This window comes from Sardina pilchardus, chromosome 2 (assembly GCF_963854185.1).
Source record: "Sardina pilchardus chromosome 2, fSarPil1.1, whole genome shotgun sequence".
Lineage (NCBI taxonomy): Eukaryota > Metazoa > Chordata > Actinopteri > Clupeiformes > Clupeidae > Sardina > Sardina pilchardus.
This window is the reverse complement of record NC_084995.1, coordinates 13,363,420-13,388,093: the sequence shown is the minus strand read 5'-3', so window position 1 is coordinate 13,388,093 and position 24,674 is coordinate 13,363,420. Positions and strand designations below refer to the sequence as shown.

The following is a 24,674-nucleotide window of genomic DNA, read 5'->3' as shown; positions in this document are numbered from 1 at the left end:
AAAATATTACCCATTTCGTTTTTGGAATGCCTTGCATTACCGCGTTACAGCAAAAAGCAATACATTACAGTAATTACATTACTTTTGTAACTCGTTACTCCCAACACTGGCCACAAGTCTCCTTACTTCCTGAGGTTCAAGTGGAATAGAAATGCAAAAAAGTATATCTTGTCAGGTCTTTGGCTTTAGGTTATAATATAGTGGGCACTGATTTTAATGAGTAGGCTAGGCCTAAAGTTACCGTATCTCTAGTGCAATTTATCAAACTTAAACCCTTTGTCGGTTTAAAAAAATTCGGCCTATGAATGAGCTGGATCGAGCAATAAGCTACTTACATGTATATATACTGTATATGTAATTAAAGTTTATATGAAAGTAACTCAAAAGTAATGCAGTAGTAGTGTAATGCTTTACAATTAAGAGACAGTAATATTGTAGTGTAACGCATTACTTTGAAATGACAGTAATAAGTAATACATAATGTATTACGTTTTTGAAGTAACTTGCCCAACACTGATCGTCTTTGTGTAAAGCTAGTTTGAACTGAGACAGTAAAAAAGTGTTACGATTGTGCCGGTTCTCTAGCCTGGCAAGCCAAACTACACAGAAATGTATAGTCTGGGGTCAGACCATTCACAGAGTTGAAGCCTGTGGGTGGGATGAACAGTTGTCTTTCAAACTGCCTCTGCACGTAATAGGCCAGCATTTGTGACCAATCGTAGCCGGTCGGCAAAACGGCAAATACATCCTTCTTTAAAACGAATGACTTAAGTGCTTCTTTCTGCTCAAACTTCAGAGAAAAGCCCAAGTCTAACTCTTCCAAAGCCGATTCAAACGAGCGCGCTTCGTTAGCCTCATCCATCTTTTGTTTTTGGCAACATTTTTTTTTACTGTCACACTCAAAGTGTGAACTTATCAAGAAAGAGGCAAATAAATGTTACACAGCTCTGCAACAGGTATAGGACAATGATAGACTTAGCAGCCTTAACGTTAACTTGGAAAATCAAGGAGAAACAGCAAATCAACAGTGAACAAAAACTAGCAGGTAGAACGTTTAAAATCTAATTGTCGGAGTCGGCGCTGTTGTGTTTGAAAGACAAGTTAGAGCCGGCAAGACCCGCCTTACGTTGCTTCTGATTTGTTTATATTGCGTGATGCCTTCTATGGTTGGTGAGATTTAGGCACAAAGGACTGATGGATTGGTTATTGCTGTCAGTCAATCAGAGCTCGAACTACGGCAAGGCAATGACCAAAGTTTATCATCATGAAAAAACATATATAGTGCACTGAATGGGGAAATATTTTGCGTGAGAAATGACTTGGCAGCCCTGGTTGTGCGATACGGTCTTAAACCCAACTCGTCGAACGAGGACGCATAGTCCAGCCCCCTGGCGTCTTATCGGAAGCCGAAGGTGAGGGCTCAAGGGCTCCGTACACAGATAGAGCGTTCTTATTGGCTCGGCTGAACTCGATCCTGGCGCAGGCTTGTCCTCAACGGTGCGACCCTAGACCATCCCGCCAGGCAAAAATATTTTTGGCCGCTAGGGTGCGTCTAGATTTCTAGGCTACCGGTTCTCCCCAGACAACGAACATTTGAAACTCTACCTCTCGAAAACGAACGACTACATACTTACACATAAGTAAAACATTTAATCAAACTTTAAATACTTTAACATGTTTTGTTACAGTACAGTAATGTTTTCAAAAATGGATTTATAGCGTTTTGGAAAAGAGCTCTTCATTTAGAGTTGTGAGTTTCATATGAAGAGCACAGACAATTCTGCAAGTACACTACTGTAACACAACAGTGCAAAAAAACAGAATCTATTGCACACAACAGTACTCTTGAAAACATGATCAGGGTGTGAAATTCTTTCATTTTCTTCATTCACACCACACACACACACACACACACACACACACACACACCACAGTCACTGTGCGCATTAGCAACAAGTGTGGCAGGCATTTTGCATCACATGAGCTTTCATTTGAGAATATGTTTTGCAACATGTGTTTTAGCAAGGAAAAATGTACTTAGATTTATGAGAACGGAGGATTGTGTTTTGTGAATTGTGTCTTCATGTGAAATGTGTTTATGGTATTGAAAAATTGTGGCTAGATTTAGTAAATGTGTTTAGACAACTGGTCATTTGGTTTAGAGGATTGGCTTTTGTGTTTTAGCATTTGAGAAAAACTGTAATACTTTGTAGCTTCCTTTTGCTTTCATTACAGCCATCAATCTGTTTAGATATGTCTCTATTATAGCTTTGCACACCTAGATTGGGGAATATTTGCACGTACAATTTTCCGTACAGAATTGTTAAAATTCAGTCAAATTCTGTAGGAAACGGCGATGGACTGCTCTCCATCGCCACATCCACATTTCTAACCCTATAGAACCAAGATGGTATGTGGTGAAATATTTCTCAAGCTTTGGGCTTTCAAATTACATGAAGACGTCCTGTAACCTCACTCTGATGACATGTTCAGATGAAACAGTAATAAGTTTTATTTGTATAGCACCTTTCATACACAAACTGCTTTACATTTGGAATATTTAACACAATAATAGCTAACAGCAAATTGTTGTGGGAGAATACAGTATAGTCTTTGCTAACAAATGCTTAGGCTGGGATAGCCCGTCAGGTAAAATAGGACAGTCGGTTATATTAGCTAATAAGCATTCAAGGGGCTAGCCTACTTAGGTTGTATCAGAGAATGTCTAATAAGGGAGAACTTCCACTCTCAGGAAACATCTGGTGTCTGAACTGGTTGCAGTTCCTTCTCTGGTTCCACGAGGGCGCTAGCGGGCAAGTGCAGAATGAATGGAGGCCTATGGAGCCTCTTTCACACTGCAATAACACCTTTTAATGTAAGATATAAACCAATCAAGAGCTTTCCCAAAATTTCCCCAGTTCAGAAAGTGTAAAAAGGAGCATGTCATAGTTAACAGTATCAAAGGCTGCAGATACTGTTGTTCTGGTAATTCTAGAATTAATACTGATGACTGAGTAGAGGACTTATTATAATCTCAATGCTTCAGTCACAAACCGAAGAGCAGTTTCAGTAGAATTACCACTCTTGAAACCAGACTGCATAGGTCTGATAAGCAAGTCACATACTTGCTTGAAGACCACTTTCTCCAAAACCTTTGACAAGAAAGGAAGAAGGGAGACAGGTCTGTGGTTCTTCACATCAGTTGGGTTAAATCAGTGTTGCCAACTCTCATGCTCCCGCCGTAACACTCACAATTTCAGCATCAATCTCATGCTCTCACGCAGACACAAGAAATGTAACGCCAAAATCCATTCTTCCTTTTATTCAACCCGTTCATAATCAGTTGGTGACTAGACCACAGCAGAGCATAGACAGAAGACGAACTTAAGGCATGTAGGCTTTTTAGATCAATAGCAGGTATAGGTCTAATATCTGTCTACAACGTTCTCAGCGCAGAGAAATGATTTGCGGCGGGCGAAGTGCAAAATGCGCACCATTCTGTCGGATTGCCCGCGAAGTTCACACTGATATGAATGACACTTGACAGAGCGCGATCTTTATGATGGCAGCCTATTATTATTAGGCTACATTAATGCAATTAATTTGTATAATAAGCCATTCCCGAGTAGCCTATTCCAGTTTTTAAATTGCAATAGGCCTACATTTCTACTTGTTCTCCAACTTCAGGCAGTAGGCCACTGACAGTAACAAAGGTGGTTTATGTCCGCTTTGTTAACTTGACAGCGAGCGAAGATATTCTATTCTGTCAAAAGTAGGGCCACTGCTGATGAGCTATTCAACATTCTCAACAATTACCCTAGTCTACCAGGCAGAATATGACATCAAATGGGAAAACTGTGAGGGACTCGGATGGCGCACAGACGATAGCAGGTACAAGACATGGCCTGCAGACCGTGATAGAGGAGGATAGCGCCCGATGCGCAACGGACGGACTGTTTCATTCATAGGGAAGCGCTCGCGTCAGGGCCTGACCTGACTAAGTTTTTGAACGAGGTTGTGCTTCATTTAGCCTTTAACACAATGGTAGCCTATAGTTGGCCCTTTTTCTGTAATTTTGGAAATCAGCTTTTTTTGAAGCATGGATGACAAAAACTGACTATATTGGTCATTGACTTAGATTTGTATTTTCTCTATTTCTGAACTGATATTTAGGCCTATCTGTAGCCTAACTGTTATTTGTTACTGAGGTATATTTAGCAAGTGACATTATGTCAATAATAACCTAGGCTACTACTTTCTTATAGTGATGATGGACAGGTGAGACTCGAGAAAGCCCCCTTGATCAAAGTGGGGAATGAAAGAAAAAGTTTGAGAACCACTGCAGGCTATGTAGCGCCCCAAAATAATTAACTAGGCTACTGCTCTTCCACTTGTTTCGTTTTTTTTTTTTTTTTTTTTTTACTAGAAAACAAGCATTATTATCCCCAATCAAATCAAGAAAATTAAAATTCTTGAATTGTCAATATCAAAACAACTGTGACACATTACAATTCTTATAATGTATTTTTCACTGGCTATGGCTCCTAACTGATGCATGAGATAGATAGACCTAAATATTTGGATGGATAGATGGATGGATAGCCTACAGAACATCTATGATTCTGTAAATAGCTATATTGTATTGGATGAGAGTTGTATCGGTCTACAACACCACTAAATGACATTGAGAAACCCATACTGGTATATTATATTCACCCGTGCAACAACCATATGTTATATGTTGCGGTCTAGGCTATGGGCCCGTGTGTCTGGCAAGGGGCCTGCACTTAAAGATTGTGCTGATACCTTCTGCACCCATTGTTTTGGGTGGCCCTCAAAATATTAGACCAATTAGGCCTTGTTAGGGGGTTAACTATGGAAAGATCTACAAGGCAACACAGGTTTGTGTTCACAAAGCAAACCAGAGATGCAAATCCAAAACCCAGGGGGATATTGACAAGCGCAAGTGGTGCATTTGTAAGCAGGTAAGAGGGATAACTATATTGTGTGGCGCAGTAACATCCTCACTCTTGCACTTTCAGGTTCACTTTGGCGTGAGGATATTACAGCGCAGAGTCTAAGTGCTCCCAATGTTATTCCGCCCGACAATATAGTTATCCCTTTTGCCTGCTTACAAATGCACCACGTTTTATTTTGTCTCACCATACTTGGTCGTGTGACTACTCGTGTTACTGTATTTTAATAGGGAAAACATGGAGGTGTTTGGTCGCTTCTAACTTCATCTCTGTTTGGATCCTAATGAATGCATTGGGCTAGCTAAATGCTATCAAAGTTGCGCCGCGCACCAGAGCCAGTGAGTGCACGCATTGAAACGTGAGAGGTATGTATCAACTCGTCTTAATTAAGGGAATAACATAGTTTAATATGAACTAAATTAACTTAAACTGTTCCTTTAACTGGAAGAAAGTAGTAGTAGTAGTAGTAGTAGTAGTAGTAGTAGTAATAGTAGTTTTTTAGTAGTATCGGTGTTGCTATTTTTTGTCTGTCTCTCTTGACAGAGGGACTAAATCAGCTATACATTACCATGAGGGCCCATGTTCTGATGCTAGTCATGGTGACTACAACAATGGTACTGTAGGTCTACTGTATATTTTCAGCATATTCAGTTTATATCAGGAATCACCTTGTAAGGTGTTTGGGCCTGTGTAACCCATTTTCAATGTCAATTATTTATTTTAACTCATTGGCCTGAGGTCATTTTCTGTGAAGAACATTACAAATCATTTCCAATACGCACACGGTACCGTAACCATACCATTAACCATAAATAATGTCTATATCATTGGTAATTGACCTAAAGTAAACATAAAGTAAAGTAATTTTTTTTTACATAAATTGTTATGGCTGTATTGATATAAAAAAAACTACATAACACATTTTTACATACTTTTCTGAAGGGTTACAGGGTGCGTTTGCCCAAAGTACTGCCCTTAGATATGGCACCCAACTCTGTTGATGACGCCTACACCACCTGCACAAAGGAAATGTCCAAGAGGATCCCAGATTATCTTGACAGTGACATGAATGCAAATCCTGATTTCAAAAAAGCATGGAAAAGTGCAGAGCAGTGGCACAAAAAAACAGAAAATGGTCATGCGATTGCCATCCGTGTGTATGTCAGCGGGGAGCCTAAGATCAACGACAAGTTTAATGTAGCTGTGCGCACTGGCCGGGATATTTACAAAACCAAGTTCAACTACAAGGCTCTCCACTTCCTGCTAACCGATGCACTTAAGCACCAAAAAGAAAATAGCGCAGAGCAGTGCGTGACCACCTACTGCGGAGTCCCTGAGGACCTTGACGATTCTTCTTGTTGTCAAAAAGGAGATCCGATCCGATCCGATCTTCACATCCACGTCTTACAGCCCTCATGTTGCCCAGCGGTTTGCCAAGAAGAAGTCCTGCTTTCAAATCTGGACCTGTCATGGTGCTGCTCTGGGGAATTACTCACATAAGCCAGAAGTGTTGATCCCACCCTATGAGAAATTTAGAGTTGTGAGTGTTGATACAAATCAGATTTAGCAAGGATGTTATAATGGTTTCACTGTCATATAAAAACCTGATAGATTTTTGACAGTGAAACCATTATAAGATCCTTACTAAATCTGTGTAACCTGAAACATATAAAACATTGTAACTTTGTATTTTTTTTTTTTTTAAATAGTTTTGTTTACACTGAATTAAAAATAAAAAGCAATTTCATTACATCCAGTTTACCCTCATAGGATTATTGTGGAGTACCTCTAGAATATAACCATATGTGCCACTTTTGCATAGATGTTTTTAGTTAGATGAAAAATGTCAAGGTATAGCTGACTGCCTCAAAGTGCCTGAAAAGGCCCCGGACCTCCAAGTGTTAATGTACGCCACTGTCGTTGTGTTGTCTGATCTGACTAACACATGATGTCCCTTGAGGGCTGGGAGAAAATGCTCTAGGGCTAGAAACACTGCAATCAACTCTAGCTAATTTATATGGACCCTGTACAGGTTCCTGAGCCATATCCTATTCACTGTGCGCCCTTTGTGGGTCGCCCCCCAGCCTCGAAGGCAGGCATCCGTCGATATAACCTTCCTCATTGACACTGCCCCTATTGGGCCCCCCTGTGCAATAAACTGGGGGTCTAACCAGTGACACAATGTTTCCGCACATTCTTGTGCAACTACTACGCGTCTGTGCAAATCGCGCTTTGGGTTCAATTGCAACGTGCCTGTGTGACCGGTAGGGGGCACTGTTTGGCCCAATTAGCATCTACCCCGAGGAGCAACCACACCCGCCAATAAAACCCAATGAGAGGCAGCATTGATAAAATACATCAGCTTTATTTTTATAACTCAGCACAGCACCACCCCGGACTCTATGCACCGCCGACGTTGCTTCGGCCGTCGTCTCGCCGGAGGGAGCACAGCCTGCGGGTTTGGAAGGGTCGCTCACTGCGACCGTGAGGGGGGTGCCACCACACACTGCCCACACTCTGCACCGTGAAAGGGGGGGGGTCGCTCGGTGTCACTGCACACTGGTCACATCTAAGTAAGGCAGGCTGGCTTCGGTCTCCCAGGTTGCGACGCTCGGGCTATCGGCACATGGGGATGGTTTCTCTTTGGGCAGGCTAGGGCGGAGGGATGGCGTGGTCGAGGCACTGGGGCTGGCTCACGAGGGCTCTCGGTGTGGCACCGGCCGTCGTGGATCAAGGTGAGAGAGAGCGGGGACAGGCTATCGCTTCCAAGGGGACCGCGATAGCTTAAATCCAGAAGAGGACAACAGATGGAGAGAGAGCAGACAAACAGTAGACAATTAACTGGCTCGGGCAAGCATCAATAGGGGGGGGGGGGGGGGGGGACAGGCTATCGCTTCCAAGGGGACCGCGATAGCTTAAATCCAGGTACACAATCACGCATACAGTGAGGAAAGGAGTTACTTAGCTTCCCACATCGGCTCCTCGTACGGAACCGGACCTCGGGTAACGTGCCCGTCGGATTATCCTGTGTGATTATCCTGTGTGAATCTCCTGTGTGAATCTCCTGTATGAATCTCCTGTGTGAATCTCCTGTGCCATCTTCTCCCCCGGCTCTCCTCGCTGCCTTTGTTGTACTCCAGTGTGCGTATTCTTCGGTGCGGCCCAGTGTCGACGGCTTCAGTGCTTCCAGTGACCCGTGCCCGTGCCCTCTCTCCCTGAGACTTCGAGTCAAACACATTAAAAACATTCCCCAATTGCCCCATTCTCCAATCGCAAAGCTACTCTTGATTTGCAAACACCTGTAGCTCGTGATTATCAATCAGTAAACAATCGGCAGCTGTAGAAGTCCGCCCCTTAAGGAGTCCGGGTGGAACACAGTGGCATACTAGCCCAAGCAGCAAACAGACGTGTTGTACACGTTTTTTTCCGGTGCTCAGTTGGTTTCAGACACGTTCAGAATTACGTTCATTTTTGGTAAATGTTGCGCAGACGCTGCATAATATTGTGTGTTGCCTGTTTGCGCTCTTGCGCGTTGCTTGTTCTGTCTCTCTGTCCCCCTCTCCCCCTCTCTAGGCCGTTCCGCGTGTGGGCCGATTGCGGGGCGGGGCAGGGCCTATTTAAGCCGGAGACGTCCCAGGAGGAGGTCTCTCTCTCTCCATCTCGTTGCGTATCGCAGAAGTGCTGGCAGCCTGCCGCTGCGTCGTCATTTCACGCCATGTTTTCCCTTTGTTCAGTTGGAACTTGCGTTAGTTAGCATTCACTTACAAACAGTCTGTTTTCAAAGCACGTAAATCTTTATTTCTTATTATTATACAGGTGGTGATTGGTGACGGGTTTTTGCACGTTTTTAGTTACAGGATTAGAGAGCGCAGAAGTTGCGAGAAGACTCACAGTCCGGATTGTCTTTTGTGTTAAGTCGGGAGTCAGCAGACTGGTTTTCTTTGAGTAAGGTAGTCGCAGGGTTTGTTTTTCGGTTTTGGTTACACACTTTAGCTTCGATGCACCACCTTATTCTTTAGTTATTAACGTTCGCTTAATTATTATTTCTTCAACAACGCACCCGTAGCTATATTATTTCTGACATTTTTGTTAAATAAACAACCTTAAACCGTTCACTCTCCCTGGCCTTTGTTATGTTATGTTGTACCATCAGATCATTGGCATGGTCTCGTAACAGTAAATGTGTAGGTTCCCGATTACGCTTTTAACACGTTCCAGAATAGTTCATATTAAGTGTCCATGTACGTTTTGGGCACGTTGAAAAAGGGTGTTAAACACAATGGTTGTGAAAAAAACATTCAATAAACGTGCATATCTGTTAGCTTTCGACACCGCAATGCCATCTGTCCACTCTAGAATCTTTGCTGTTGACTGTCTATTTCACTATGTTGTTACCTTGGTAACCCTGGGAGAGAAACAACCAACCGCACGTCTACAGGATAGCAGATTCGACATAGGGAGGGAAAGTGAAAACCAGCGCCCCAAGCGGTTGCGTTCCTATCGAAGAGCAGCTCCAATGTTAAGTCCCATAGACCGACTTTTCAAAAAAATACTACGCAGCTATACCAGCGATCTTACCCACCAAAAATATTTTTCAGTCTTCATACTGTAATAATCTACTAACTGTGAAAATATCAGACCCTATTTCGCCTTAATTAAAAAAAACGTAATTGCTCGTTTCATTTCATAAATGGACTACAACTACAAGTGACACCCTTCCACGACGTTACTCGCCTAGCATGGTTTATTTATTAGCCTGTTAGCTAGTTGGTTAGTTAGTAGACAATCACACTTACTGTCAGCTCTTGTGTGAGTAGGAGCACAACACAAGTTGTCCCAACATAAAGGTAATTACCACGCGGTTTACATCGCTCTCTGTTATTACAAAAATATGTAAAACCAGTTCAGCAAATTGCTGTTTTGATCGGTTGGAGATGAAGCGCCCAAACTGGTGACGTCAAATGCTACTGTAGCTAGTACTGTAGTTCGTTATCACCATGTTACAAACAAACTCAAAACAATTAAAGTGATCCTAAAAAATAAAGTATGACCACTAGAAGCAATAGAGCTGACCTAAATGCATAGCATATTGAGGGCATTTAACTAAGTTCCCATCATGGACCGAGATATATTTTTTCTAAAAGAAAATCCCATCCCCTCCCGCGAGCCTCTAGGAACGCAACCGCTAGATGGCGATGAGATTACTTTCCCTCCCTATTAGATTTGAATTATTACGTTGTGCTAACTCACCGTTCCATACGTCTTGAAGTTCAACGACCACGTTCGGATAATATTAATAACTGTCAGCTGGATAAACCGGTTTAGGTATAATACTTTCATGTCTACGGTGTATTTTTTTCCTAATAAACAATTACATCAGTGGTCTTATCCGTAGATAACTACATCAACTGAGTAGGCTAGCCTAAGCTAAAATGTCCCAACCACGTTGTTTCAAACTAATAATACAGCCAATAAACTAAGCAACTGAATTACAATGCATGCTGGGAAGCAAATCTCAATAGCCTACACAAAATGTAATTGAAGTTATCAGATATCAGCTTATATTTTATAGTTGAACTATAGTTAAATGACGTGTATAAATTAAGTCATACAATTGTGATAAACATTAATTGTTCTGAAAAGTTTTTATAGATCGTTTTGTCTAACAAATTATAAGCAAGATCACTTCTGCTGCTAGGCAACTCTAAACAAATACCTCTGTTTTCAGACGTGTCTGACAAGTTTTCCACACGTTTCCCCCCTCGTTAGTATTTGGTGTTAACCAGCACCTTCATTCATTGTTGAAAGTAAGTGTCAGATACGTTTGTTATAAAACGTTGTTATTTACACCCGTTTTGAACGTGTCATTTACGTTGTTTTTTAGTTGGTAATAGTTGGTGTAAATTGAAACCAAATTTGCATCTTCTGTTGGCGTTGGAATCAGTGCTAGGTGCGTTGGATATTGCACTTGTCTTTTGGCACCAGGTTACAATGTGCAATGGACGTTTTTTAAAAAAAAAAAATTTAAAGATTTATTTTTGGGCTTTTTATGCCTTTATTTGGACAGGACAGTAGAGAGAATGACAGGAAGTGAGTGGGAGAGAGAGTCGGGGTGGGATCTGGAAAGGACCACGGGGCGGGAATCGAACCCGGATTGCCAGCGTACGGTGCAGGTGCCCCAGCCAGTTGCGCCACTGCCGGGGCCTCAATGGACGTTTTTAACAGGGTTATTTGTACTGGTGCCAGAAAACACATTTAAAGAACCTACTATGCACGTTTGTTTTATTTGAATCCAAAATACAACCTAAATAAAACGTTTGTTTTGGTTCAAATAACGTGTTTTGCTGCTTGGGAGGCTACTATATTTTCTGCCTACAGCCAGTCATCCGGTGACGCCTGTCCAGCGCTGGAACGCTCTCATTCTGAGTAGTCCAAGTGGCAATACGTGTATAGCCGATGCCATCAGACCTTGAAGGCGTAAACACCCGTGTCCCCAGCGTGAAATGTGTTAGACATTGCTGGAAGGATGCTGTTATGTTGCTCCCTTTATGTAAGGGATAATGTATAAAACGCCGGTCATTATCGGGAAATAGGCCCCGACAGGGCGAACCGGACCCCGACGCGCAGCGGAGGGGTCTTGTTCCGCCCTGAAGGGGCCTATTTCCCGATGATGACCGGGCGTTCGGAAGGTTTATTTAATGGCGGTAAATAAAATAGTTCCCAAATGTTTGGGCGTTGCCTGGCAATGTTTGTTGGTATCCCAGGCAGTGTGGCTACTAGGCCAGTAGCAGCAAGGCTACTTATTCATGTTGAACTGGACGTTTCCGTTGAAGGTGCAGTTGGAGAGCATGAATGGAGGTGCATCTCTGGGTAGGTTGAACGTCGGAGTCCCGTTAACCTCACGAGCGATTCCCCCAACTTCTCTCGCAGAGGCAGAGCTAGTGGATGGCGTATCTGGAAACAGAATATAGGCATGGTGAATATAGGCTAGCTGGGTAGATCGGAAAAATGCATTAGGCAATACTAGTGTTAGCAACTCACCAGAGAGGATCTGGCTCCACTTCTCCCGGTCGGATGTTGTGGGAGCCCAGTAGCTCTTCAGACTTGTTTCACACCTGTGTCCAGTGACAGTCATTATCTCCCTGGTTTGCAGGCCGGCTTGTGACAGTAGCTGTACAGCTGTACTGCGCAGACTATGGTTGGTGTAGCGTGTCGTAAGTGCAGCTGCCTGGCTGATATTTGGCATCATTTGTCCCAGTGCATTATGCCCCATGGGCTCCCTGGAATACCAGATGTCCTGGTGGTTGAGGTCAACCTGTGCTTTTCTGAGAGGGTGCAGGTAGAAAGCAGTGGTATCCGGTGGGCAATGAGAGAGATAGGTTTTAAAGCTGGCAACTGGGCAGTTTGGGTTTTGTGGTTCAGCAAAAATGCACCCGCGATACATTTGTTGCATCGGATCCCTGGGGTCTTTATGGTTTTTCGTTTCAGCGTTATGTGATAGAGTGATGAATTCTTTGCCATTTTCATCTTTTTTCAATTTAAAAGACTCCCGAGTCAGGTCACGGTTACCCTCCCTTCCTCTACGTGCAAGGTGTAACTGCACGTCGAACCACACCTTTCTGACCAGGCCGATGGCTGTGCTGGTAGCGAGGACCCCTGAATCTTTAATTTTCTTCAGATCAGCGTTGGAGATGGGCGGATGGTGCTGGCTGGTGTCTTTGCCACTTTTCCGATGTGCCTTCAAGACCGACTTATACACATTGTTGCTGGAATTGAACAGCGGGTTCTTGTAGATGTTATGCTGGCTGTAATAGCGGCTTATTCCGCTACGCAGAGCTGCGTAGCTTGCCACAGAGTACACATCTCCAGCGCTGTTGCGCACAGATGGGTAAAACGACCTGAGTAAAGTGTTCAACCCTTGTGCATCTTCCGCAAACGGCGTATTTTGGGTCTCTTTTACCCAATCTCGGAAGACTTTCATAGCCCAGACAGTGTTATTCTTTGTATTTTTCTCGTGTCGATTTTCCTCTATTACATCAATCTCGTTAGCTGTTAGCTGTTTATGTCTCTTACTGGTCTTCTCCTCCTGTTCATCTTGGGTTTTTCCTTTTACGTTTTGGAGACGGCGAATTGGGAAATTCGGCCTCCAACCAGTGCTCAAAATCCCCGTACTCGCCGTAAACATTAAAATGAACTTTAAAGTCGCTCATTTTTCCGACCACAGGGTGTCGCTGAAAGCTCGTCGCTGTTTTTTTTTCCGTTAGGATAAGTGACCGGACTACTTGCGGAGTGATATGAAAGACGTGAATTAGAAGCACAAAACCCGTTGCCATTGACAGCGGTCATTATTTTTTTCAGAGGTCCTCTATCAAGAAATAATGACCGGTAGAACGTTGGGAAATCCCATTCAAGTCAATGGGGCGTTCTACTTGCATTGTGAAGAGCCGTATAATAAATGTCTTTATGTCAACACTTTTACATTACATACAGAGCTACGCAGACACACGTAGGCCTATTCTATTCTTCCCCCCTCTGTTGGATTGATATTCGGCCGACCAGAGTCAGCCCGTCTAGCTAAAGAAGGGGCCAGCGCGAGAAGAAGCTAGGTTGAGAAGCCTACTTCCATCATCTCGGGTCCGTGAAAAAAGCAGCCAGTTCTGGTGTGTTAGTGTGTCAACCTCGCTAACTTTAAGACATTTGGATAACACAAGTTACTCACGTAGGCTACTGGCTGTATGGTATCGATCACATTCTTCATATCGTTCTCCATGCACTTGTTCCATTAAGTCCAACAGCAGGCTTTTAAAAAACACTGTACAGGGTAAACCGGGTGGAAGAGCTAGCTAGCCATAGTCCCAGGCAGGCACACAACGATTTCATGCTAAGTAATCTGACGAATAGTGTTGGATTAATCCATTATCGATTAGAGTGGTACCTGAAATGCATTAATGTTTTTAAAGCTTTATTTGTTATGAAAATATGATGATGAGGACTCCAACAAATTATTTCTCAAACGTGAGACTGCATCTTAAACAGCACAATGTTCCTGGGGAGAATTGTTTTATATTAGTCCAAGTTATAGCCGTTTACTGTGTTGTTCACTCAGCCTATCCCACAATTCCCAGTCCCAATTTAAAACAAAATAAACCAAAATCCATCATAATTCTGAACTGAGGACTTTTACTGACATACGATGCAATAAAAACAGCCAGTTTTGAATTTTGAAACAGTGTGTTAGGCTAGCGCCTGCTCTGCTGATGTTTTGATCTGACTAATCGTTTATTATAGGAAAAAAGACACCGTAGACAAGAAAGTATTAGACCTAACCGCATTTAAATATTTAGCTGACGCACTTCATGGTTGACGGGCCGTATTCGTCGCAGTTCAGCAACCAGCTAATGGTAAGTAAAAGAACACACGTAGTCAATTGTCATTGCCTTAATCATCAGAGACGTTCGCTGTCCCAGGTCACAGATAGCCTGTCGTCGCAGACGGCGAGTGTATAGCGAAACCATGTCTGGATGTCACGAAAAATCTACATATTTTTTTCCCCTTTGCACTTTGTTGTTGGGAGGTTAGGGGAACGTTAATGCAACCAAATATTGTAACGTTCTGTGGTAAATTTTCATGTAGGCCTCATGTGTTGCCGGGTAGGAGCAGAAGGATGATGTCACAGACACACACACACACACACACACACACAGCTGAGCGGTCATGCCCCGGTCATGAACCAGGCCCATTGTAGCCCCAGGCCTACTGGAGAGTAATTCAGTCATTTAAGGGGCAGGCCAAGTGGCCTCATCCACGTATGATATCATTTTTACATTGATTGGAAGACAAGGGTCTCCTATTTACATAGTGGGAAGACACCTGGGCAAGATTGGCCAGAAGTAAACAAAGGAGGTGTTGTGGGGACACTTAAAACCCCTCTCCCGAGGGGGGCCTCCTCAGAACGTGCGCACCTTCTCCCCAAGGCCTGGGTCGTGGACATCCCGCTGCAGAGGGCATCCATCATTCGCGACTCCTGCTTGGCAACACTTAGGCTCTGCTTGTTCAGAGTTGTGTCTTGGAGGACTCTGCGAATAAAGGCCACAAGCGGCTACTTCTCATCTCAGATCATTCTCCGCTGTTTTTTTGTTCAGAGTGCTAAGTTAGATTTAAAGTTAAGTTAAAGTCTGTGTTTTTTTCCACAACAGTTCCCTAAAGGGTAGGAGAACGTTCTGCTAACCAAAATAAATAACCAGAAAAAAAAACGTATTTTCGTCAAGAAAACTTTCCTGGGGAACCTTGTGGCAACTTTCGCAACTTTCAGGCAACGTTCCCCTAACCAAGAAAAAAACGTTCTAAAAACGTTCTCCTAACCAGAAATTGTTAGCTGGGTTAGCGCCATCTACTGGTAGAAAATAATATACCCTTTCGGTTCGTCCATAACATCTCCTCCACACTAAGATATGTTGTCAATAAACACAAAGCATTTTCCTGTAACACAACTTAGAATATTATTTTACCCTTTCATAACTTAAGAGGTAGGCTACATTTCTTTCTTATCTTAAATGTTATCAACATTAAGGAAAAACAGGAGTTATGTTACTTCTATCGATAGTCAGAGATAGAGCTCTGGCCTAGGGTGTGGCTTAGGGACTCTATAGCGCCACCTAGCATGTTGTCTGTTGTGGTTGACACATACATTCAGGAAAATTGACCAAATTTGGTGGGCATGTGTGTTGCTCATGCATATGCCCACCAACACGCACATGTTGCTTTGTTAGATTCCGAAATGTCACAGGTCTCCGCACCGCAGGTGCTCGGGCCCGCCATCGCCGCTTGCGGCTATATTGCAGAATGCATCCTCATTTGAATTTTGGAACACATATGCTCCCATACTAAACTCCACCCATGGAAACTCAGAATCTCAGAAACCGTATGGGTCATTCCGCGTCAAATCAACCAGAGCGCACACACTTGCATCTCAAAAAAATCTGAAAAAAATACCATGCGTGCCTATGTTACCAAATGGTTTTGCGCTAAGATCAATACTTTTCAAGTAACAGCCAGTTTTACGGGGGGAGGGGGGTGTCAAACTTGTTCTGCCTCTTTTTTTTGTGAAAGTTCACAAGCTCATTGCTCAAGAACTAGAATCTGTAGGAGGCTCAAATTTTGCAGGCTGGAGCATAAATAGGAGTATACAGTAAAATCACCACGAGTAGTCTGGATGATCGTGCATGGTCATAGCAGTCCCTCAAAGTTGATCAATTTTTTTTTGGAGTTCTTGGCTGGGCTCTGTTTAGGCTTACAGAAGACATCTTTTACTCAACATAGGCTCTTGATTTTTTCCCCCTTATTGAGATCAGTAAAAACACTCTCCGAATGAAGCAATGAAGAGAAAAGAAAATCCATCAGGGACTGAACAGCAGACCTCACAAGTTTGAAAAATGATTTTGGATCTCATATTCAGAGCACCCTAACACCTTGTGGGAATATACAAAGATTTAAAAAAAATATTTTTTTCTTCAATCTGCATCACCTTTTCTTTTAGCACCAATTTGACTTGTCTTATGCAAATTTTTCTTTTTCATTTTCCACCCTAAACATGGACAAAGCCTGGAGCGTGGAGCGCAAAATCTCAGTATCGCCTAGGGCTAGGGCCGGCCCTGGCTCTGGTTGATTTGACGTGGAATGACCCGTATATCTGGTAACACCTGAACCACGGGATTTATTCAACGCTACGTTCTGTAAAGGGAGCACCGGAATCACCGAGCGGCCTGAAAACAACGGAGTGGCTTCTTTTTTTCGCTGTTTCCTGGTACAGTTTTCCTCTGCGTTTGGACTGTTTTCTTCCTGAGCCAGCTCTGCTACAGGTCTGTTTTTCCACCTGGGGAGTTCCTCCATCGGGCACGCAAAGATTCCTGTGCTTCCTCGCCTGATAGGCATTGTGACCTCCGGAGGCGGTGTGTATGTTTCTTTTTTTCTTTTTTTTTATTATTGGAAAACAGACATGTAACAGGAAGACATAGCTACACGCCAGGGGTTTACATAAAAAAGGTATACATAAAATAGAAACATTTACAGCATAATCTTAAATTTTGCACACAAATGTACAGTTTTAATTGCTTTTTTGTTCAGTGAGGCAGAAATGTTGTTAACATAAATTTCCAGTTCCTTAAAGTAAGTAAAAGAAGGCTTCATTTTCATTACTTTGCATTTATGTATGTGGAATTTAGCTAAAATAATAATTAAATTACAAACAAAGTAGTTCTCCTCCAGCTCCTTACTATAAGTGGTAAAACCAAATAAAATATTCTGCAAACGTAACTGAAAAGCTTCACAAATATGGTCAATTACAAAACAACAAATCTTATGCCAAAAGTCTCTTGAAAAGTCACAAAACCAAAAGAGATGAACGAGTGATTCTGGGTGTGTATTACAAAGAGTACAATTAGTGTCAATATCGTTGAGGCCACCTTTGTTGTAGTCATTCATTATAACATATTTTTTTTGTATCCACACCCAACACCCAAGGACATTTGTATCTACGATGCATTTTAATACACCAAAATAACATTTGATATAGGCTACCTTACATCTTTCAGTAGCCATAGGTGTGTAGCCTATATTTGAACAGAATCTGGTTTGGTTCTTACCAGGGCGTTTATCTTCTGAAATATCCGAGTTTAGTGCTGGCCCGCAGGTTCGCCTATTCCACTGTAGCTCCAAGCGGTTAAGTTTAGATTTCATGTTTACAACACTCTTCGAGTCACGGTAAAATGTAATTTTTGCTACATAGCTTATTTATTGCGTGGGTGATTGAGTTTCCGTAGGTATCCGCTGCCTTAGTATGTATAGAAATGAAGTGACACATACCATTTGAGGGGAACATTATGGGACGTGTAGCAGGCCTAGTTACTTTCGTTTCAGCACTGACTCGCGGTCAACAGCTTTCGTGCTATGTGCACGAACGGGTCGCGCGTGCGGGGGGGAGGGGGAGGGGGAGGGGGAGGAGGAAGAGGAAGAGCGTTAGATTGACAAATGAGCTGTGAAATGATGGTATGGGGTTTAGAATTCTATTGGCTGGAGTTTTTCGAGCCCTGCCCGTTCCGCAGATGATTGACATGTTTAATTTCCATTTCAGTACTTCCAACTCAGTGGCTGTAAGTGGGTTAGGAATAGGATTTCAAGTGATTTTGCAAAAATGACCAAAAAAGCTAATTCCATACCCTACCTTTAAATTAGCACCGGAAACGAACACAACGCAAGTGGCAACAGTGGAATAAGCGGGATAATGGACTTTGCGTCGGGCCGTATCACCGTCTAGAACGTGCATTAACTTTGAATAACAGCACGGTGTGTCGTCCATTATCCCGTAGCCTACTTATACCACTGCTTGGTCAAATGTCCTATTGTGATGCGCTATTTGGAACGTGCACGGCTATGAACAGTGTTGCCAGCCCAATTGGGCTTCTTTTATATCGTTCGGCGGGGGGAAATAAGCTGTAGGCGGGTAAATAACATTTTGAGTTCAATGGTTCTCTATGAGAAAAACGTCATCGGGCGGTTTTTTGCTGTTGATGGCGGGGCGATTGGGCGGAAATCAGTCAACCCAATCTGGCAACACTGGCTATGAAGTAGTTCCCTTCTTTTGAGCTTATTAAACTTGAATATTAATTCGCCAATGTGAATGTAACGGTAAAAACAGCAACGTTGTATCTAAGACAGCTGAAATATAAACGAAAATGATAGTAGCAGTGGTATAAGCGGGATAATCAACTCCGCGCCGTGCGTTTCTAGGAAAATAATGCACTTATCGAAGTGTAAAGTCACCTCCGCCTGCGGCGTCGGGTCCTTATTACCACTTCGAACGTGCATTAGGCTATTTTCCTAGAAACGCACGGCGCGTCGTTGATTATCCCTTACGTATTTGACACATAAAAGTCTTGTTCTGTATTGAACTGATACGGAACGCTCTTTGCTCTTTTTTATTATTTTTTATTTTTTTATAACCACCGCTCTTTGCTCTTTGAGTGAAATTAGGTCCGGTGCTTCACCTGATAATTTGCTGCGCAATTGATCACGCAATTGCGGACCGACAGAAAAAGAAAGCAAACGTTTCTGCAATCAGGAGGAAATGCTAGCTAATTCGATGTGATTAAACATAGAGCCATACAATTAAAGTGGTGGTATGAGCTTTCATTGAATGCATGCGTGTGTGCGTTGGCGTGACAGACACTGAAACTACACGATAGTGCCAAAGCTCTGCTTCAACCTGTCGGAAGGCTATTTAATTATTTTACAATATTTAATAGAGCAACGTGGATTCCCGCAACTTCCATACAAAGAGGGCAAACATTGTTTAGCATTGAGTATTGTTTACCGGTAGTCAAATTTGAATATAACATGGTCAGAAGATTGTAGCCTTAGTCTTTCATTTAAAGGGATATTCCGCCATTTTTGGAAATACGCTCATTTTCCACCTCCCCTCGAGCAAAATAATCGATATTTACCTTGTTCCCGTTCATCCAGCCATTCTGTGAGTCTGGCGATACAACTTTTAGCTTCAGCCTAGCATAGATCATTGAATTGGATTAGACCATTAGCTTCTCGCCTGCTAGCTTCATGTTTAAAAGTGACTAAGATTTCTGGTAATTTTCTCATTTAAAACGTGTCTCCCCTCAAGCTAGAAAGTGCAATAAGACCAACTGAAAATGAAACCTGGCATTTTTCTAGGCTGATTTGACATGGAACTACACTCTCATCTGGCGTAATAATCAAGGCAACTTGCACACTACTGGCACTACTACTGCTTGTTGTCTATGGGGACTATTTTCAGATGCTGCGTACGATATCACTGCGCCTATGGTACGTTTGCAAGTTGCCTCGATTATTACGCCAGATGAGAGTGTAGTTCCATGTCAAATCAGCCTAGAAAAACGGCAGGTTTCATTTTCAGTTGGTCTTATTGCACTTTCTAACTTGAGAGGAGACACGTTTTAAATGGGAAAATTACCAGAAATCTTAGTCACTTTTAAACATGAAGCTAGCAGGCGAGAAGCTAATGGTCTAATCCGATTCAATGATCTATGCTAGGCTGAAGCTAAAAGTTGTATCGCCAGACTCACAGAATGGCTGGATGAACGAGAACAAGGTAAATATCGATTGTTTTGCTCGAGGGGAGGTGGAAAATGAGCGTATTTCCAAAAATGGCGGAATATCCCTTTAAAGATCTCCAGATTTACGCCTAGGCTATCTGCACGGCCGTTGCCATAGACAAAAGTTGGTAGCCTATTGTGTTTTCTTACATTCAGGCATTCAAATGAAATTTCTCTATAAACCATATCATTTTATTTCTCCATTTGCCTACCAGAGTGTAGCCGTTCAGACAACGGTGTATTTTCGCAATGTATTTTCGACCTTTCAGCAAATTACCCTATGCGTCATGTCTGAATGTCCGCTATCGTCAGAAATGTGGCAGGTAATTATCGCAGAATGTGCAGAAACCTGTCTGAAGACGGCTTATGATGCTTGCATGAGGGAAACATCCCAAAACAATAGCAACCATATTTGCTGTTGTTTTCAGAAGTATCTCATGCAAACATGCAAAAGAATGAACTATGTAATTATATATAGCATATCTTACATTAGTAAAGCAAACCCCTGATGCGCATAGTTTCACAAACTTTTTGTAAACAATTTTGGCACAAGCATTGACTGCTTTGAAGTGAAAGTGCATGTCTAACAATATAGCATAATACCAATTGTGATATGATAATCATAATGATGATTTGATGGGGGGTGGGGTGAGGTATGTGTAGATGGGCCCTATGACCCCAAAGTCTGCCATGATTGGGCCTCAACTTAAAGAAGTTTGAGGCTGCGTTAGTGTTTCTCAAAGCCTACAGCGGCTAGTGGGTCTATGTATTTGTGCCGAGATAACCCTGAAATGTAAAACCATCGAATTTTACTCAGTGGCCTTTGTGCCCTATCATGTGGCCTTGGTGCCCCTAAATAAAAAAAGAAGGTGAAGGCCAAATGGCCTTGCCCCTAAAATGACGAAATTCCCACCCTGATCTACACCCAACGCTATTGTGTCATATGTCAATCTGGATATGCCTTCAGCTTTTGAAAGTAGAGTCCTACCCTTCAAAGACAAATCTCTTTGTAGCCATGTTAAACTTTTTTTTAAAACTTTGGTCTTAAAGCACTACACCTGAGATTCTGATCCTTATCTATGACTATGCCCAAGTAGGTAATTTGATCCTTTACTGGTATATTGGAAATAAAAACAGTATTACAACCCTTGACTGCCATTAGTTCACATTTGTTCACATGACGCTAAAGAAAAAACCTGAATAATGTCTAACGCAACAGATACCTGAGATGAATCATTATTTCTAAAAGTGTGGTGTCATCAGCCAGTTGACTTATAATGATCTCTATGCTAGCACAGACATTCCCTTTAGATCACTGTTCTTAATATGATTAGCCAATAATTGGGTGCATAGCAAAAATAAGTAAGGGGAAATGGGGCAGCCTTGTCAAATGCCACGTTTTAATTCAAACCTGGAGGATGAACCATGTTTTAATTTAATCGAACTATTACCATATAGAGTTCTTATAGTTCTACAAAAAGTCACCAAAACCAAATTTGTTTAGTGTTTTCAAAAGAAATTTGTGCTCAATTGAATCAAAAGCTTTGTAGAAGTCCAAAAAAAGAATAAAACTGTCATTCTGAATGTAATCAGTATAGTCAATTATATCAGTACCAAGCGAATGTTATTTGAAATTTGTCTATTTTCCATAAAACCCGACTGAGTCTCATGTATGATCTCATGCAAGATGGATTGTAACCTTTTGGCAAACACAGTGGCTAAAATCTTGTAATCATTGTTTAGTAGGCTAATTGGGCAGTTGTCAATCATTTTAGGTTTTGGTAATAGAGTTATTAAACCTTGTGTCAAAGTTGTTGGAAGGGTGCTTTCAGAAACCTTGTGTTTGTTGATTCAAGAGGAACAATACCACCGTAATGTATAGCCTAGATTTATGTATTTCAGCACACATTTAAACAAATTTAATTGATAGCCATCTAATAGTATTTGATTTATCTAAAATTATAACTTTAATTTTAGTCGGTGTGGTTATAGTCATGTTGTAAATGTTTCTGTCGTTTGGAGTAACAGGGAGTTAGGGATAGCCAATATTTATATTTTGACATTCTTATTGTATTACTTGAAATTCACAGTACTTTCTTTATTCACAGCAAAAACACCCACAGACAGACATGAAGATGCACATGAGATATCTGCTCTGGAGTCTAATGATGCTCACCGTAGCAATTATCATTCTCATATCTGTGATCAATGGCAATCCTGGCAGTCCTGTTGATAGTGCTGTGCAGGCCAAGGCAGTCAACAAAACTCACATTATTTTATTGTGGAACTGGCCGTTTGGAATTCCATTTAGTCTGGAAGGCGTCTGCTCCAAAGAGCATTCCAATTGTATCATGGTGGCTAATCGGTCTCGATTTCCCGAGGCAGACTTTGTGGTCTTTCACAACTGGGAGCTGGCCCTTTCTCATACTGAACAGTTGCCTTTGAATCTCATACGTCCAGAGAAGCAGAGGTGGGTCTGGTTGACCATGGAGAGCCCACTGTTCAATGGGAATGTGAAGCCCTTGAATGGATACTTTAACTTGACTATGACCTACCGCCGTGATTCAGACATTTACGTGCCTTATGGAATGATGGTGCCAAAAAACAATGTGTCTGAAGAGCCTCTTGAGAATTTCATTCCAAAGAACAAGGATAAGTTGGTTTGTTGGATAGTCACCTTGCTTGATCCAAAGTATTTGCGAACGGCTGTATACCAAAAGCTGAAAACGGTGATACCAGTGGAAGTGTACGGGAAAGGGGGTAAAGGGCGTATAGCTAAGGAGGATTTGTTACCCACAATCTCTCGCTGTTACTTCTACCTATCCTTTGAAAATTCTGTCTATAAAGATTACATAACAGAGAAGTTATGGTTAAATGCCTACATCGGTGGAGCTGTGCCTGTAGTTCTTGGTCCTAGTTGGGAGAATTATGAAGCAGTGACAGACAAAGATTCTTTCATCCATGTAAATGACTTCAATACTGTAGAGGAGCTTGGAGTTTTCCTTAAGAAACTAGCTGCGGATAAGGAGCGCTATGCCTCATACTTCAGCTATAGACGTAAATACGAAGTTGTGAGGGAGTCTTGGTATAGGAATATGTGTAAATTCTGCCCCACATTTAGCAGCTTCCCACCATATAAGGTATATGAGCACTTGGATGAGCACTTGGTTACTCCTTGATAAAATCAGACACAAATTGCCACACAATTTCTGGCCAAACTGGACTATTGTAATTCGTTGTTTGATGGTCGGCCTTCTTGTGTAGTAGGTTACAAATTATTCAGAATGCTGCAGCACGCCAGGGCCCATATTCACAAACAATTATAAGACTGAATTGAATTGTAATTTATACACATATGTTTGTTACAGTGTACATGTAAATTAATAAAATAGCTAAGGTTATTTTTATGGGTAGTATTTCTAGGGTGTGGTATGGTCATTATGTATGGGTAGTATTACTAAGTGTAACTTGATGTTCCACATTTGCTTTGGCTAAAATCAACTGAATTAATAAAAAGTTGAAACTCTTTTAACTTTGTCTTTTTTTGCCAGTGGTTATTTTGCCTGTAATGAATGATATTAATATTATATGGTCTATTTTCAATTTCAATTTGATTTCACTTATAGAGCGCCAAAACATTACACATGTCTCATGGTGCTTTACAGAGTGTTAAACATTCAAAGAGAGCCCACAATGGAATTTAAGATTTTGGATGTGTTTGAATTACACATGTCCTTATGCATTCCACAGTGGGGAATCGGTCATAGGCATGCAGTATGTCTGCATTTATTTCTGTTAAGGATTGGAATATAGCAGTAGGATTGGTTTGTATTGCTATATGCAAATCCTTAACAGGAATAAATGCAGACAAGTGTCTAGTCTCGTTGGAAAGCCTCACTTCTGCTCTTTCGTGCAACAAAGGTCTCATCTCCCTGCAACTAATAATCGCGGAGCAATGTAACAGAGAAGAATGGGTGTGTGTTTTTGACGCACATCTACATCTTACGTCCATCGGCCAGGGGTGGCCACAAAGTGGTGGCCAGAGTTCATGTTGTGGTGGCCGCGGCCACCCCTGGCCACCCCTTGCTGGCGCCCCTGAGAACAAATAATAATGTCATATAGCTTAGGCTATCGTTTGATTACGATTAGAAAGATATGGCACGCATGTCAGATGAAAGAGGAGACACAGAGCTATCCACAGATACCAAATACCATCCACTTACCCCATGTCTTGTGGGTTTTTTCGTGGCATATAGCCTATGTTCATAATCCAACGTTATCATGTGTTTCTCTATGGCAAGGTACGTTTATAATCCGGTTTTGAGATCCTAGAAAACTCATGTATGGTATCTAATTCAAGACTCATATTGCATCCAAAAATGTTTGACCAAAAAAACACTTTTTTTTTGCCTTTACTTTGTTCATTGCAATGTAGTAAAGTTATTATAGAGAATCATCATGTACCTCATGTGCTACCTCGCAAACAAGTCAGATCAGCTCGTGTCACAAATGGAGCACAAGAAGTGTCAAAAAGTCATTTTTCATCACTAAATAA

At 42.0% G+C, this 24,674-nt stretch overlaps 3 protein-coding genes across 3 annotated transcripts in view; 2 read left to right on the top strand and 1 right to left on the bottom strand.

Moving 5' to 3' along the window:
- rab12 (RAB12, member RAS oncogene family) overlaps window positions 1–24,674 on the top strand; it is a 203,909-nt gene that overhangs the window by 132,448 nt on the left and 46,787 nt on the right. The window lies entirely within an intron of this gene.
- On the bottom strand, window positions 11,751–13,382 carry LOC134100786 (uncharacterized). The gene is made up of 2 exons (XM_062554204.1): window positions 12,018–13,382; window positions 11,751–11,930 (listed from the first exon to the last, which is right to left on the bottom strand). The coding sequence occupies exons 1-2, from the start codon at window positions 13,159–13,161 to the stop codon at window positions 11,773–11,775; spliced, it is 1,302 nt and encodes a 433-aa protein (XP_062410188.1). The 5' UTR covers window positions 13,162–13,382; the 3' UTR covers window positions 11,751–11,772.
- Window positions 22,288–23,615, top strand: LOC134098153 (4-galactosyl-N-acetylglucosaminide 3-alpha-L-fucosyltransferase FUT5-like). Its single transcript, XM_062551131.1, has one exon. The coding sequence runs from the start codon at window positions 22,288–22,290 to the stop codon at window positions 23,296–23,298; it is 1,011 nt and encodes a 336-aa protein (XP_062407115.1). The 3' UTR covers window positions 23,299–23,615.